The 12473-nt window shown below is 48.7% G+C and overlaps 1 protein-coding gene across 1 annotated transcript in view; it reads left to right on the plus strand.

The window, feature by feature from the left end:
• PTPN14 (protein tyrosine phosphatase non-receptor type 14) overlaps nt 1–12473 on the plus strand; it is a 138269-nt gene that overhangs the window by 91795 nt on the left and 34001 nt on the right. The window contains exons 5-8 of the mRNA XM_029933370.1: nt 2893–3034; nt 5967–6037; nt 6927–7014; nt 10510–10598. Coding sequence (XP_029789230.1) covers nt 2893–3034; nt 5967–6037; nt 6927–7014; nt 10510–10598 — 390 coding nt within the window. The remainder of the gene's footprint in view (nt 1–2892; nt 3035–5966; nt 6038–6926; nt 7015–10509; nt 10599–12473) is intronic.

Consider the following 12473-nt stretch of genomic DNA (forward strand, 5'->3'; position numbering starts at 1 on the left):
CCTTCTTTGGGGGTTTAATGCTGTCCTTTGAAAATCTCAGAGGATTTTCCATACACGTGTTTCCTGGGGAGGAGAAAGTCGATGCATTTACAAAGTGGGGATGCGTTTGTAAAAATACTGAAAAAGTAAAGGTACCTCTTCCCGCCCCCTCGAGACCTCTCCGTCCCCTGCCATCCCCCTCCCCAAGCCCCCATGTCCACTACTGTCCAGGGCCATGGCTTTCTTCCACACTTTCTGAACATATCAAGTTTGCTCCCATCCCAGAGCCCTCATCCTTGGGTTTCCTGTGCCTTCGGTGCTGTGCTCCGGATCTTTCTATGACTTGACATTGAACTCTTGAGGCAGATATCACCCCTTTAGAGATGACTCCGTTTTCCTTGTGTATGATACTCCTCAGCCATCAGCCACTTCCTGCTAAATCACCTTTTATGTGCGGTCTTCAGAGCTTTTTCAGTATCTAAGCGTGTTCAGTACTGACGATTGTCACCTGGAATGTCATCTCTGTGGTCCCTAAGCAGATACCCTTCTGTCTTGTCACCGTTGTGTGGCATATATTCTGCACTCATGAAAATTTACTGAATGAGTCCGTGAAGTCAAATGCCCAGTTTTGGATTAAATTAGGAATGAGGCTAAGTTTTCATCCCCAGAGAATGTTTGTTTGTTTGTTAGAAGCGTTGGGGTAAAATGAGAAGAGTTTCAATGAGGAGAAATGAAAACGTTTGAAAAGCTAGACCCACTGCAGTATCCTGGCTCTGATTTTATTTTTTAAAAATGTTTTTTAATGTTTTTATTTATTATTGAGACAGAGAGAAACAGAGCATGGGTGGGGGTAGGGCAGAGAGAGAGGGAGACACAGAATCTGAAGCAGACTCAAGGCTCTGAGCTAGCTGTCAGCACAGAGCCCAGTGTGGGGCTCAAACCCATGAACCGTGAGATCATGACCTGAGCTGAAGTCGGACACTTAACAGACTGAGCCACCCAGGCGCCCCCTGGCTCTGATTTTAGAAATCCTGATCATTCACCACTAATTTTTTTATTGACTGTTTTGCCCAAAGCACTGGCCTGGGTAACTGACTACCAGGAAATAAAGTGATATAAGAAACAGTGCTTGTTCTCAGGAAAGCGGCCGAATAGTTGGGTAAATAGGACGTTTGCAAAATCAGAATGTAAAGCCAAGGGTAATAAAGTGCAGTCAGGATTTTATGCTGGGGGAGGTTACATCCGCTTGTTAGGGAAGGTTTAAAGACCAGTGGTGTCTGAGTTGTATTTCAAAGCGTGGGCAGGATAGCAGCAGGCAGACAGGTAGGGAACAAGGAATGATCTAGACAGAGACAAAGAGCAGGAGCCGGGTGGTACGAGTGATTGTGTAAGAGTCAATGGTGAGTCTGACTGTCTCTCAGGAGTGGCAGCAGATGAGATGGAACATCTCAGGGCCGAGAACCCATGGGCCTCCATCTGGGGAAACACAGACCCCACACTTTGAGAACCGCCAGATTACAGCAATAAGGCCATTTGTGAAAGGAGGTCAGATGAGACTCGGCATGGTGTTCTTGGCAGGAGATGCTTAGATATTAGGAGTGACAAGAAAAACACGACAGCAAAGCAAGAGATATTTTGGAAATAGAATGAGCAGAACTCGGCATCCAGTTGGCTGTGGCATATGGAGAAAGTAGAGTGTCTAGTGACAAGGGTTCAAGTTTTGAACGACTAGTGAGTGAGGCTGAAGTTACTATCCCTCTCGGGGTTTGAGATGAGCTTAGATTGCTGCACGCTTAACCTTTATTCTTATAGGTTAGGAAAATACTGCAAGATCTCTATGTTGTCGTGAATAACCCTATCCTTCTTCTTCTTCCCTCCAGCAAAGCAGCTATTTGTCTGATTGGTCTGTTGTTTTTCATGCCTTGTTAACTCTACCCATCCAGTCGACCTGCATTCACAGAGATTAGCATACTACTTGGCAGAGAAGCTCTTCATAGGACTTGGTGTCAGCATGCTTGAATCACCATCTCCAGTATCTGAGAGGCTCACCTCAAACATTGGGAGGTTCCCCAGTGGGCTTGGGGGAGGAAAGTGAAGTTCACACCTGAGAATTAGAGAGAGAGGACTTTTTTGCGTCAAAGGAGACACTGAGTTGGGTTGATAATTTTCCACAATTTTTTTTCACCTTCTCTCCTAAAAAGGTCTTACTCACCTAGCCTTTGGGCAGAGACCGGGGTTAGGTGCTATTTAGAATTTTTTATGGTGATTTCCAGCATGATACTTATGAGTTTGTAGATGTCAAAATGCTTTGACAGGTCCCAGGGCTACCTGTGAAGGCCGGAAGGACTTATCTTGTGCATCATACCTTCTCCAGAATATGACTGTGTATCCACTGGGCTCTGAGCAGATCAGATACCTGAACGGCATAGGCCTCGTTAAGTCTCACAGTAAACAGATAACTACAGATGTGTTATTCTTGGATCTGAACTTCCCCTCTTCGGAATAGTAGCAACTTACATTGTGACACATGGCTGTGTACATCCAAATTGAAGTGACTTAAAGTTAAATAAAATGAAAAATTCAGTTCCTCAGTTGCATTAGCGACATTTAAAAAACACTCAGTAGGGGCGCCTGGGTGGCTCCGTCGGTTAGGCAACCGACTCTTAATTCTGGCTCAGGGTAAACTCTCATGGTTTGTGAACTCGAACCCCACGTCAGCCTCTGTGCTGCACTGTGGAACCTGCTTGGTATTGTGTCTCTCCCCCTTCTCTCTCTCTGTCCCTCCCCTACTCACATATTCTCTCTCTCAAAATAAATACACTTTAAAAAAAATAAAAAGCCCTCAGTAGTCGTGTGTGGCTAGTAGCTGCTGTACTAGACGACTTGGATGTAGAAATTTCCATCGCTGCACAGAGTCTTGTTGGACAGCATGGAAGACGCAGTGGCAGGAGCCAGTGGCAGTCAGTGTATACATCTGAACCGCGAATGTTCCCGGGCTTCTGCCCTGTCGTTCTGCCCCATGTTGTACCCCGGATACATGGTGAACTGTGGGCAGGTGCTTCAGGCCACGGGAGCCAGCACTCTGTGCCCATCTCCTGGCTGTGCCATTAACCGACTGTGTGAACCTGGGCCATTATTTAATTGAATCTGTTTTAAAATTTAATAATCTGTTTCACCAAAGCCTCCGTTTCCTCATCTAAAAATGAGGCTCGCACACCTACCTCCAACTGTGAGGACAGAAGGGGAGAACTCACGTGAAGTACGTAACTTGGCACGTGGTGATTTCTCAGTAAGCAGTTAGTTGACCTTGTCACTGCTGTCATCATCGTCTTATCATTAGTGTCACCCTCTGTCTCTGTTATGTAAGCACAATGAGGCTGAAGACTGCTTTTCCGGCAACAACACTACGCGTGTTTTGAAATGTAAGCAGAGGACAGGCCGACAGTACAAACCGTCATCAACCTGCTCTGTGTGTGAGGTTTGACGATGTGAAACTTTGTTGCATATTGAGGTGCATATTGAGTTGAGTACTGATTAGCATTTATTGAGCACTGACTGCATGTGGAGAGCTGATAAGTGAGCACCGGTTCAGAGCCCCGCAATCGGCCTGTAGAGAAGAGCTGCTGACCTGAGGGGCCTGTGGTGAAGCAGAGGGATGGGCATCCGGATAACTCTGCAAGAGAGACAGCAGGCCAGCTATGGTGAGGGCGGCATGAGCCATGCGCAGAGCGGAAGAGGAAAGGCCTCACATCCGCTGTGGGGGAGTAAGGAAGCCCGGTCCAGGGAGTGTAGCTAAGATGAAACCGGAAGGACAGGATGACATTTCACTCAATGTGAGGGGCCCCCAGGGGTTCTTCCGGGAAGGGTCAGCTTGAGTGTGTCAGGAGACGTAGAAGCATTCTATTAGGAAGCGGGCTTGAACCTTAGAGGGAGGAGGCCTGGGAGGGAAGGCCGGGTCATGCCGAAGTATGGTCTGAATGCCAGGCCCAGGTGCTGCCCTAATTGAGCAGGCAGTGGGGAGCCACGGAAGGCTGTAAACCTTCCGCGCCATTCCACTGGAGCTTTCAAAGAGAAGACCACATTCCTTTGGTGGGGGAGGGAAGATGGGATGAATGGCCTTGTTTGATCTTAGAAAGCAACCGAATTTGTCAAATGGCATTTCTGCGGCAGAGAAAAGAACAAAGTGAAGGACACAGGGCAGGCCACAGGTGTGCCGCTGTCTACAGGCATGCAGTCTGCCATTTTCATTCCCGCAGGGCCCCTCGCGCATTCCGGGGGGCAGGGGCTCATACCTCGGGGAGCCCTCCACGCAGATGGAGGTGCTTGAATTGAGTACAATAGCACCAGAGCACCTTTGGACTTTTTCTCCTTGCAAAGTAGGAAACGGAGGTTCAATGGAGCACTTTTTGATCTTCACTTACCTTGATTTTATCCTACGGGCCGCGTGCCTTTTGTTAGCTCTTCCAAATCAGTATTGCATTATGGCTACCGCTCAGGACGCAGATGCACGCCCAGCACGCCCGTTGCCAAGCCACGCAGCGTCTTTGCTGTTCCCCAGGGTAAAACTGAGCTTAGTCCCTATTGGGGACTCGAGTCATTTCAGTGGATGGCTGAACAGGACACAGCAAACTCACCAGTTAATCCATGAGAAATAAGAGCTGCCAGGAATCCCCTCCACCTTCTCCAAGATTTCTCCTGACCACCTGCAGGGCTATAGAATTTTCCAGCATGCAGTTATACCCTCATTTTCCGGATTTAAAGGATACTGATTTTTCACGCTTTCCTGATTTGAGATGGGATGTTCCTTGCAGTTTTGGGGGTGGGTTTCACCCATGGAAAATTGTTACACTGGGGGTCATCTTTATATAAATGGTATTTTGGAATCAAGGGAATCAATGTGTGGGAAGTTTTCTGCTAAGCTTCAGCCCTCAGACCCCCAGCCCCAGTGTCAGAGGGCCTCATGGGACACCAGCTCGGAGGCCCTTCCCACACCCTTTCTGGAGCTCAGAGGGAAATGGCGCACAGATCTCTGCCCTCCTCAGTGCTTATCGACCTAGGGGCAGACCGCGTGGAACCGGCCCTGGGAAGGTCTGAGGCAGCTGGCCCTTGGCTTGAGCCTCCCTAGGCTACCGCGAGGGACCCGGGGAGCTCTGGAGTCACCACGTCTGTCAGGGTCTCAGGACCTGGTTGCTCTCAGCTCCCTGTCTTGGATTTCTCCCTTCAGACCATCTCCATCCCAGACAGTTCTATGCTAGTGAATGTGTAACGATCCCTGATGTATTCCCACTGTCCATGGGTGGGGTGTTGGGAGGAGGTGTGTGCGATCATTGTCTGCAATCCGATGGGAGCCAGCACACCAAGGGCCCCAGGGACCTGGGATTCAGGTGGTGGAGACACCAGCTGGCCTGCTACACACTGTTCACCTAAAGAGCTCCCTACTTCTCGCCAGCCTGACCTCTTCGGCTCCCAAGAGTCTGCCAAGTAACATCTGAATGAGCCGTCCCTGCCTTCAGATGGCTCTGAATTAGTGCACAGATATCATGGTGGTGGACAAAACGGCCAGGCACAGTCCCTTTCTAGGCTCAGCCTTTGAAACGATAATGGGCTGGAAATTCATACCCCGATTGTTAAAAATATGTAAGTCCTGACAAAGCAGCTTCAATAAAAGTGAGTCTGGGAGGCAAACAAAGAAGACGGTAAATGAAGACACACCCATTCCTATACCCTCCAGAATTTAGGCGGCCACCCAAACTATGCCTTGAAATAGGCACGTTAGTTACAAGTGGAGAGCCTGAGTTACAGCAAAGAGCCAGATTATAAAAGTAACAATGGACCGTCAGCCCGAAAATGGACCACCTTCGATTGGAAGGAGTAAAGGGGAGATGGACAAAGTGAGGTTGGTCAGGAACGTCTTCTGGAGAACAGAGCTCCTAAGGTTTGCTCCTAAGCAAAAGAGTAAATGACATCATCCGCTTCTGTTTTGATAGGATCTGGCCCTGGAGGAGGCCGTTCTGGAAGAGCTGACGCAGAAGGTAGCCCAAGAGCACAAAGCCCACAGGTAGGGCCACCGAGGTGCTGGCTCCCGCCCCCCTCCCCAACCCCCAGGCTGTGCTGCTTCCTGCACGTGGTTCAGCCCCATTCCCAGAGGCCTCTGTAGATTCCAAAACTGTGCTTGCCCTCCTTCCCCTTTCTCCTCCTCTTCTTTTTTCTTTCTCTCCCTTTCTTTTTTCCTTTTCTTCTTCTACACCCAGGAAGCCCACATAGATGTGAAGCTGTTAGCCAGGAGAAGTCTTCTCTCTGACCTTCCTAAAACTCTGTTGCCAGAGCTGGGGAGCCTGGGGCAGCTTGAGCTAACTGTGAAGACCTACAAGATTTGCTTTGGATGGGAAAGTCAAGGTCAAGAGGGAGAGGAGCAAGAGTGGAGGAGGCACGGAGAGCGTGTTATCAGGGCTGTGCAGAGCTCTCTGGGACCAATGGGAAACCAAGCGGCTTTCCTTCCAATGTCAGAGGACCTGTGTGGTGGTCCCAGGCTCTCTCTCGTTTTGGCCATTCGGCTCCCAAAATAGCATCCTCAGAAACTTTTTCTTTTTTTCTTAACAGTGGAGATTTTTTTTCCTGGGTGGGAGAAAAATAACTTCTTTTTTTTTTTTTTTTTTAAGCAGCCACAGCATTATTCAAAAGGATGTCTGTAATAATTAGTGTTTATAGGGCTGTGGCTCTTCAGTACTTTACCTTCCTCTGATTCTTCCCTTGTTGAGTAAAGGCTGGTGGGGAGTATGTTAATGAATTACTTAGTAATGTGCCATGCCCTCACAGCTGGGTGATGATCGCTCTTCCCAGAACTAGAGCGAACCCACAGCTCTGGAATTTGCCATCAGGAGGGTAGGATCTCCCACGGCCTTTGTCACTCTTAACCATTTCCTTCTTTGATGCTGTTTGGATTTTAGTGGAATCCTGCCCTCAGAGGCGGAGCTCATGTACATCAACGAGGTGGAACGCTTGGATGGATTTGGACAGGAGATCTTCCCTGTGAAGGTAACGCACCCTGGCCTGTCCTTCCTTCAGCGTGCTCAGAATGACTCTGGCGACTGGAAAATGAGTGATAGACCACGGGCCAGAATGACCCAGCTTCCTTATCGCCGCGGGGCATTAGATGGGGAGTCCTGTTTACTTTAGGCAAAGCAAACGCTTCTTAACTAAGAGATTTTGAAGTTTTCCCTGGCCGGGGGCAGAATAGCTTGTTCGTAAGACAACTGTCTGAGTGAGCACCAAACACCGGTCCTGGGAAGGTATGTGGCCACGTCCAGTTTTGCGACAGGAAAGCAGCTCTTGTCATCTGTGCCTTAATATGCAGACCCCACTCAGTCATTTTCTTTACTAGCTGCTTCTCGTCTCTCTTCCTTGAGCTGATACAGGGATCATCGCTCGTGAGGCGGAGTGAAACCTTCCCTGTACACAGGCACACTTTCTTTCTCGAGTTCTAGAGAGCCTCCATTGCGGGTTTCCAGCCCCTTTGGTGTTTGCGGGAAACGGTGCACGGGAAACTGTTACGGCACATCATGTCCTTGGCAACAGATCCACGTCCTGAAGTGGGTGTGGCTGGGGGGGGTCACGCTGCATGGTCATTTATAGAACTGGGCCCCTACTCCACACTCATTTTCTTCTCTCCACTGACCCGCTTTGCAGAAGACGGTGCTTTGTCACAAACCTAAAGCAACTGGCACATTTCCGCAGTTTGGGAGATGGTGCAATTTTAGCACAAACATTTCATTCTAAACTGGCTCCGCTGGCTGTTTTAGAAGTGTTCTGTTCCCCTCTGCTGCTCTCTTGCAATTTGCCTTAATGAGAACTGCCCATGTGCATCAGGGAGAACGAGCAGGGTGGCCGCAGCTTGTGGAGAGGGCTAAACGGCTCTTTTTTAGATTTGTTTAATTTTCTCTTGCTTCTCTAATGGCTGCCCTTCGTAGGGTTGTAATCCATTTTCCTTGCAATAATGCCTTATGAAGCCATCTGCATCCCGCTTACATTTCAGCCGCCCATATATAGTCATGATATTTTGGGCCATTGAAAAATCAGGGTAAACTTTTCTCCGCTTCCAGAAAACTGACTTCCCAGCCCCAGGAAGTCGGGGGTTTGGTTGTTGTGCTCCTTTGCTCACATCGTTTTTGGTCATTCTGGGCTGTGGGAAGCAGGGGCAGTGGAGATAATGTTGAAATCCGCTGTGCCTATTCCCGACACACTTTCTGGTATGTTCTTTCGTGGGAAGAGCCCAAGGGGGTGTACTGTCTACCTTGGTCTGAGTGGGCAGACAGGCACTGCTGACTCACAGCCTATGAGTGTGACTTAGCTGGGTGTCTTCTTTATCCCCACGTGTCTATTCATGACTGAGGCAGCCACCTGCAGTCTACATGGCCCCCAGAGACAGGGGTGATGGGAGGGGCCGTGGTCAGCTCCGAGATACACGAAAAAGCCAGGAGGGTGTGCAGGGGCAGACCGAGTAGCCATGGAGCCCCAAGTAAAGGAAACAAGCTTGCTATGGCTATGTTTTAGGGAAGAATATGTCCACATAGCATGAGCTTTTACATGAGTGATTCCTCTAAGTTTTTCAAGGTTGGAGGAGGTTCCTGGGAGGTCTGCTCCCCCCCACATGCATAGGTGGGTGCTGCCCCGTGGGCTCTCCGTATTGTCAGAGCACGTGGACACAGAGAGGGTGCTTGTGTCTGGAGCCTTGATCCTTAGCCGAGTTGGACGCCAAGCCCCTGAGTTTTGACTCTCGCAGTGTCTGGACATCTGTCCTATGTTTGTTCCATTGCCCAGCCCTGGTGAACTGCTCCTACCACGACCCCATGCCCACCGGCCCGTGGCACCAATTGATCTGCTGGCAGCGTGCCCTGGAAGGCTTTCTGCAGTATTTTCTTTCCCTCCCCTGCTCCAGTTCTCCTGACTTCTGTTCCCACGTGTGTGTTTCCACGGTGTCACTTACCTTGTAACTGCTCCTGATGCGCAAGGCACTTCCTTTCCTTCCCTCTAGACCCTCTCCCGACCGTCTCTCAGCTTTGCGTCCAACAGCTGTCTTGCCCTCGCTCTGTCCTTGTTAGGAGAGCCCTGTTCTGATATGTGCTTTGCTGGGTGGCCTGGGGAGAGGTCCCTGCGACAGGACACTGTCATCTGTGTGTCTTATGCAGGATCCAGGGTTCTGAGGAATGTAGACATGCTTCTTTTTCATCCTGTGTCTAGTCGTGCACGCCTCTCTGCCCACGCCACAAAGAGGCTATCCCCAAGGAAAAGCGGGGGACTGAGTGATGGTTTACTCCCTGGGTGGTGAGCCTTGTGCCCACTCTGCGCCCAAGCACGCTGGCAGCGGTCAGCCTGTCCCAGGCAGGAGGTCGGAAGCATCTGATGGGACCAGGAGACCAGACGTGGAGATCAGTCATCGGGGCTTCCACAGCACAGGGCCCGGCAGATTGCCCGGCAGCTCTGCAGTCCTCACGCCCCTCCTGTGCTCACAAAGCTCCCAGCCAGCGCTCAGCATCCCACCCTGGACCGTGACTCCGTGGCCCAGCATCACCCCACAGGGTGCCCTCTCAGGAATGACAGAGAATGAAGCAGCCTGGTAGACATAGAGACTCTGCAGGGTGAAGCACTCCTGCCCCAAGATACCATCCTATGAGTCTCCATTATATTATGTCCTTCAAGGAATAGATCGCTTTTAAAAGGGAACGTTCAGAAAATTTTAAAAGAGAGAGAAAAGAACTCTCAGAAATTAAAAATGTGATATGAGAAATGGGAAATGTAACAGGTTGCAAGATAAAATTAAGAAAATCTCACCAAAAGGTGAGGTTTGGAATGTGGGAGGTGGGAGATAAAATTAGAAGGCCAGTCCCGGATGTCCAACATCTGAATAATGGGAGTTCCAGGAGTGAATGGAAGAAATAAAGCTAGTAATTGGAGAAAGGATCCCAGGACTGAGGAACACAAGTTTCTAAATTGAAAGACCAAGCACAGTGGGTGCAAATAGAGCAACACTAGGGTGGGAGTTGATGTAGAAGAGGAAATGGTGGGACCAAGTCTGCTGTTGGCTCCAAGGAATATCCTCAGTTCTTCACACAGCGGACATACATAATCACACATGTGTGATAGCCTACACACTCAAACTACATACGTGTATAATTTTGATTTTAAAAAACAAAGTAAAAAAGATATTAATAGATGTTCGTGAAAGATAAGATCTGACATGCCAACAAATCTGAGAAAAATCCTAAAAATCTCTCTTGGACAGGAAATGTGTCGTGACAAATTAACATAAAAGAAAAAAATACATATATATGTGTATAGTCCACTAGGACGTGCGGCGGGGTGAGTCCCTTCAGGACCAAGTTGCCTGTGGTCCGTATGCTGTTGGTGATTCATTCATTTATGGGCAGGAAACGGAGTGTGGCCCCCACGGGTGGGCTGCGGCCCAAGTGCTTGGTTCTGCCAGGTTGCCGGTGATCCGTTTCATCATCTCGCTCTTCTCTTGCTCTCATGCAGGACAATCATGGAAACAGCGTGCAGCTGGGCATTTTCTTTATGGGGATTTTCGTGAGAAACAGAATTGGAAGACAAGCAGTAATATACAGGTAGTCTCATTCCTATCTTTGTCCTTCGGTCTTTTTCCCCTTGAGGGACTCTAGAAAACCCTGCTCCATAGGACGGTTATCCCAATGAGTTAAGAGCCAGACTGTGGATCAGAATTGAGCTTTTCTGAATTCGGAGAAGATCAGCCCTCTCTCTGCGAGATTTGAGTGCTTATGGAGAAATGCATCTCACTTTTCCTGGAGACCAGTGTGGGGGTAGGGGGTGGAGGCAGCTTTGTCTGCTCGCCTGAGTCCAGGAAAGGCACTGTCGGGCCCTGCAGAGCCAGAGGCATAGAGCTGCGCTCTGAGTCTGGCTGGAAGTAAGCTGTCCAGTCGGTCCTGCTGGCTACCTTGGCCCGGACTATCGCCGACCAGTCATTCAGTCCAGACTGGCTGCTTTCCATTTTCCGAAACCCTCTGCCTCACCATGTGAGCTGGAAGAGGGGGGAGTAATTTTTATATTAAATGTGTAACATATACATGAAAGTGCATTTGGAAAAGCATTGAATTTGTTATCATGAATTAAAGGATTTTGGGTACTTTTTCATTATTTTGCATTTTAGATTTTTTTTAATGCTTATTTATTTAAGAGACGGGGAGCACAGCAGGGAAGGGGCAGAGAGAGAGATTGGGAGACATGGAATCCGAAGCAGGCTCCAGGCGCTGAGCTGTCAGCACAGAGACTGATGCAGAGCTCTAATTCACAAACCTCTAGATCATGACCTGAGCTGAAGTTGGACGCTTAACTGACTGAGCCACCCAGGCGCCCCTCATTATTTTGTATTTTAAATGCTCTTCTCCATTTAATGTGAGAGAACCAGTATGGGGACTTGGCAAAGTGTCTCCTCAGGTCACGTGTCCATGAGCTTGCTTGTGTTGGCACCCATAGTTGCTACCATAGTGTCAGTGATCTCAAAAGCTGCATGCTTGCTTTCATTTACAAGGGCAATATGGCCAGTTATAGATTGGAAGAGAGCTTTCCTGTACATGCATCTGCTAGGCATAGTTGGGTACTGAGGCCAGATCATCAAAGACAGCTCCTAGAGACAAAGCAAAGTCTACCTTCTAGAAGTGGAGCTGGCCCAGCTGTGTGCTCTCTGGATCAGCAGTTGATCGGGGTCATTTTGCAAATATTTTCCCACCAAAAGCTTCCTAGTTGGCTCTTTTCCCTGCTAGGTCCCCACCCTTCCATTATTTTTTGTTCATTTATTTTTTCCTTGCTCTGTGAACGGGGGCATTATCCAAGCAGAAGTGGGGGGAAAGATCTTTGTGGCTGCAGAGTAAACTTTTTGACTTTTGGACATATTCAGTCAACCCCATATACCTACAATAAATTACACATTGATCAAGTGAAATACCTAAATTGTGCAGAGTGGTAACTATAAATTTTTATGCTCATTTAAAGCTGATGAGGCATTTTGTCCCACACAGTTCTTCATAGCTGAATCAATGCTTCATTTTCTCCTTGAGCCTGGAGAAGTAGACAAGTCCTGCATTCCAGCTATGGAGGTTGAATAGAAGAAAATGGCCGTTTGAAACTTTGCTGAGAAGCCACTCATAGGCCTGGTTCACTTCCTTAGGAACAGCTTCCAGACTTCTTTCTGTCCTTATCTTGAAACCTCCACAGGATGGGAATTTACTTCCACCATAGTGTCATAGTGTCCCCTAGGTGAGGTCGCATTGCAAATTAAGGAGTGGATCCAGAGTTTTGACAGTTGAGTTGAAGGCATGGAGCCTGAAGAAACCAAGAATTTTTTATCTCTAGAGACCTTCATTGAGGAGCCCCAGGTATAAAACTCATGCATCCCCAGTGAGCAGAGTGAACATGGCTAAGTCACGTACTCGTTTTTGCATAAATCATCTCATCTCTAAAGTGGG

The sequence above is a fragment of the Suricata suricatta genome, chromosome 3 (assembly GCF_006229205.1).
Source record: "Suricata suricatta isolate VVHF042 chromosome 3, meerkat_22Aug2017_6uvM2_HiC, whole genome shotgun sequence".
Classification (NCBI taxonomy): domain Eukaryota; kingdom Metazoa; phylum Chordata; class Mammalia; order Carnivora; family Herpestidae; genus Suricata; species Suricata suricatta.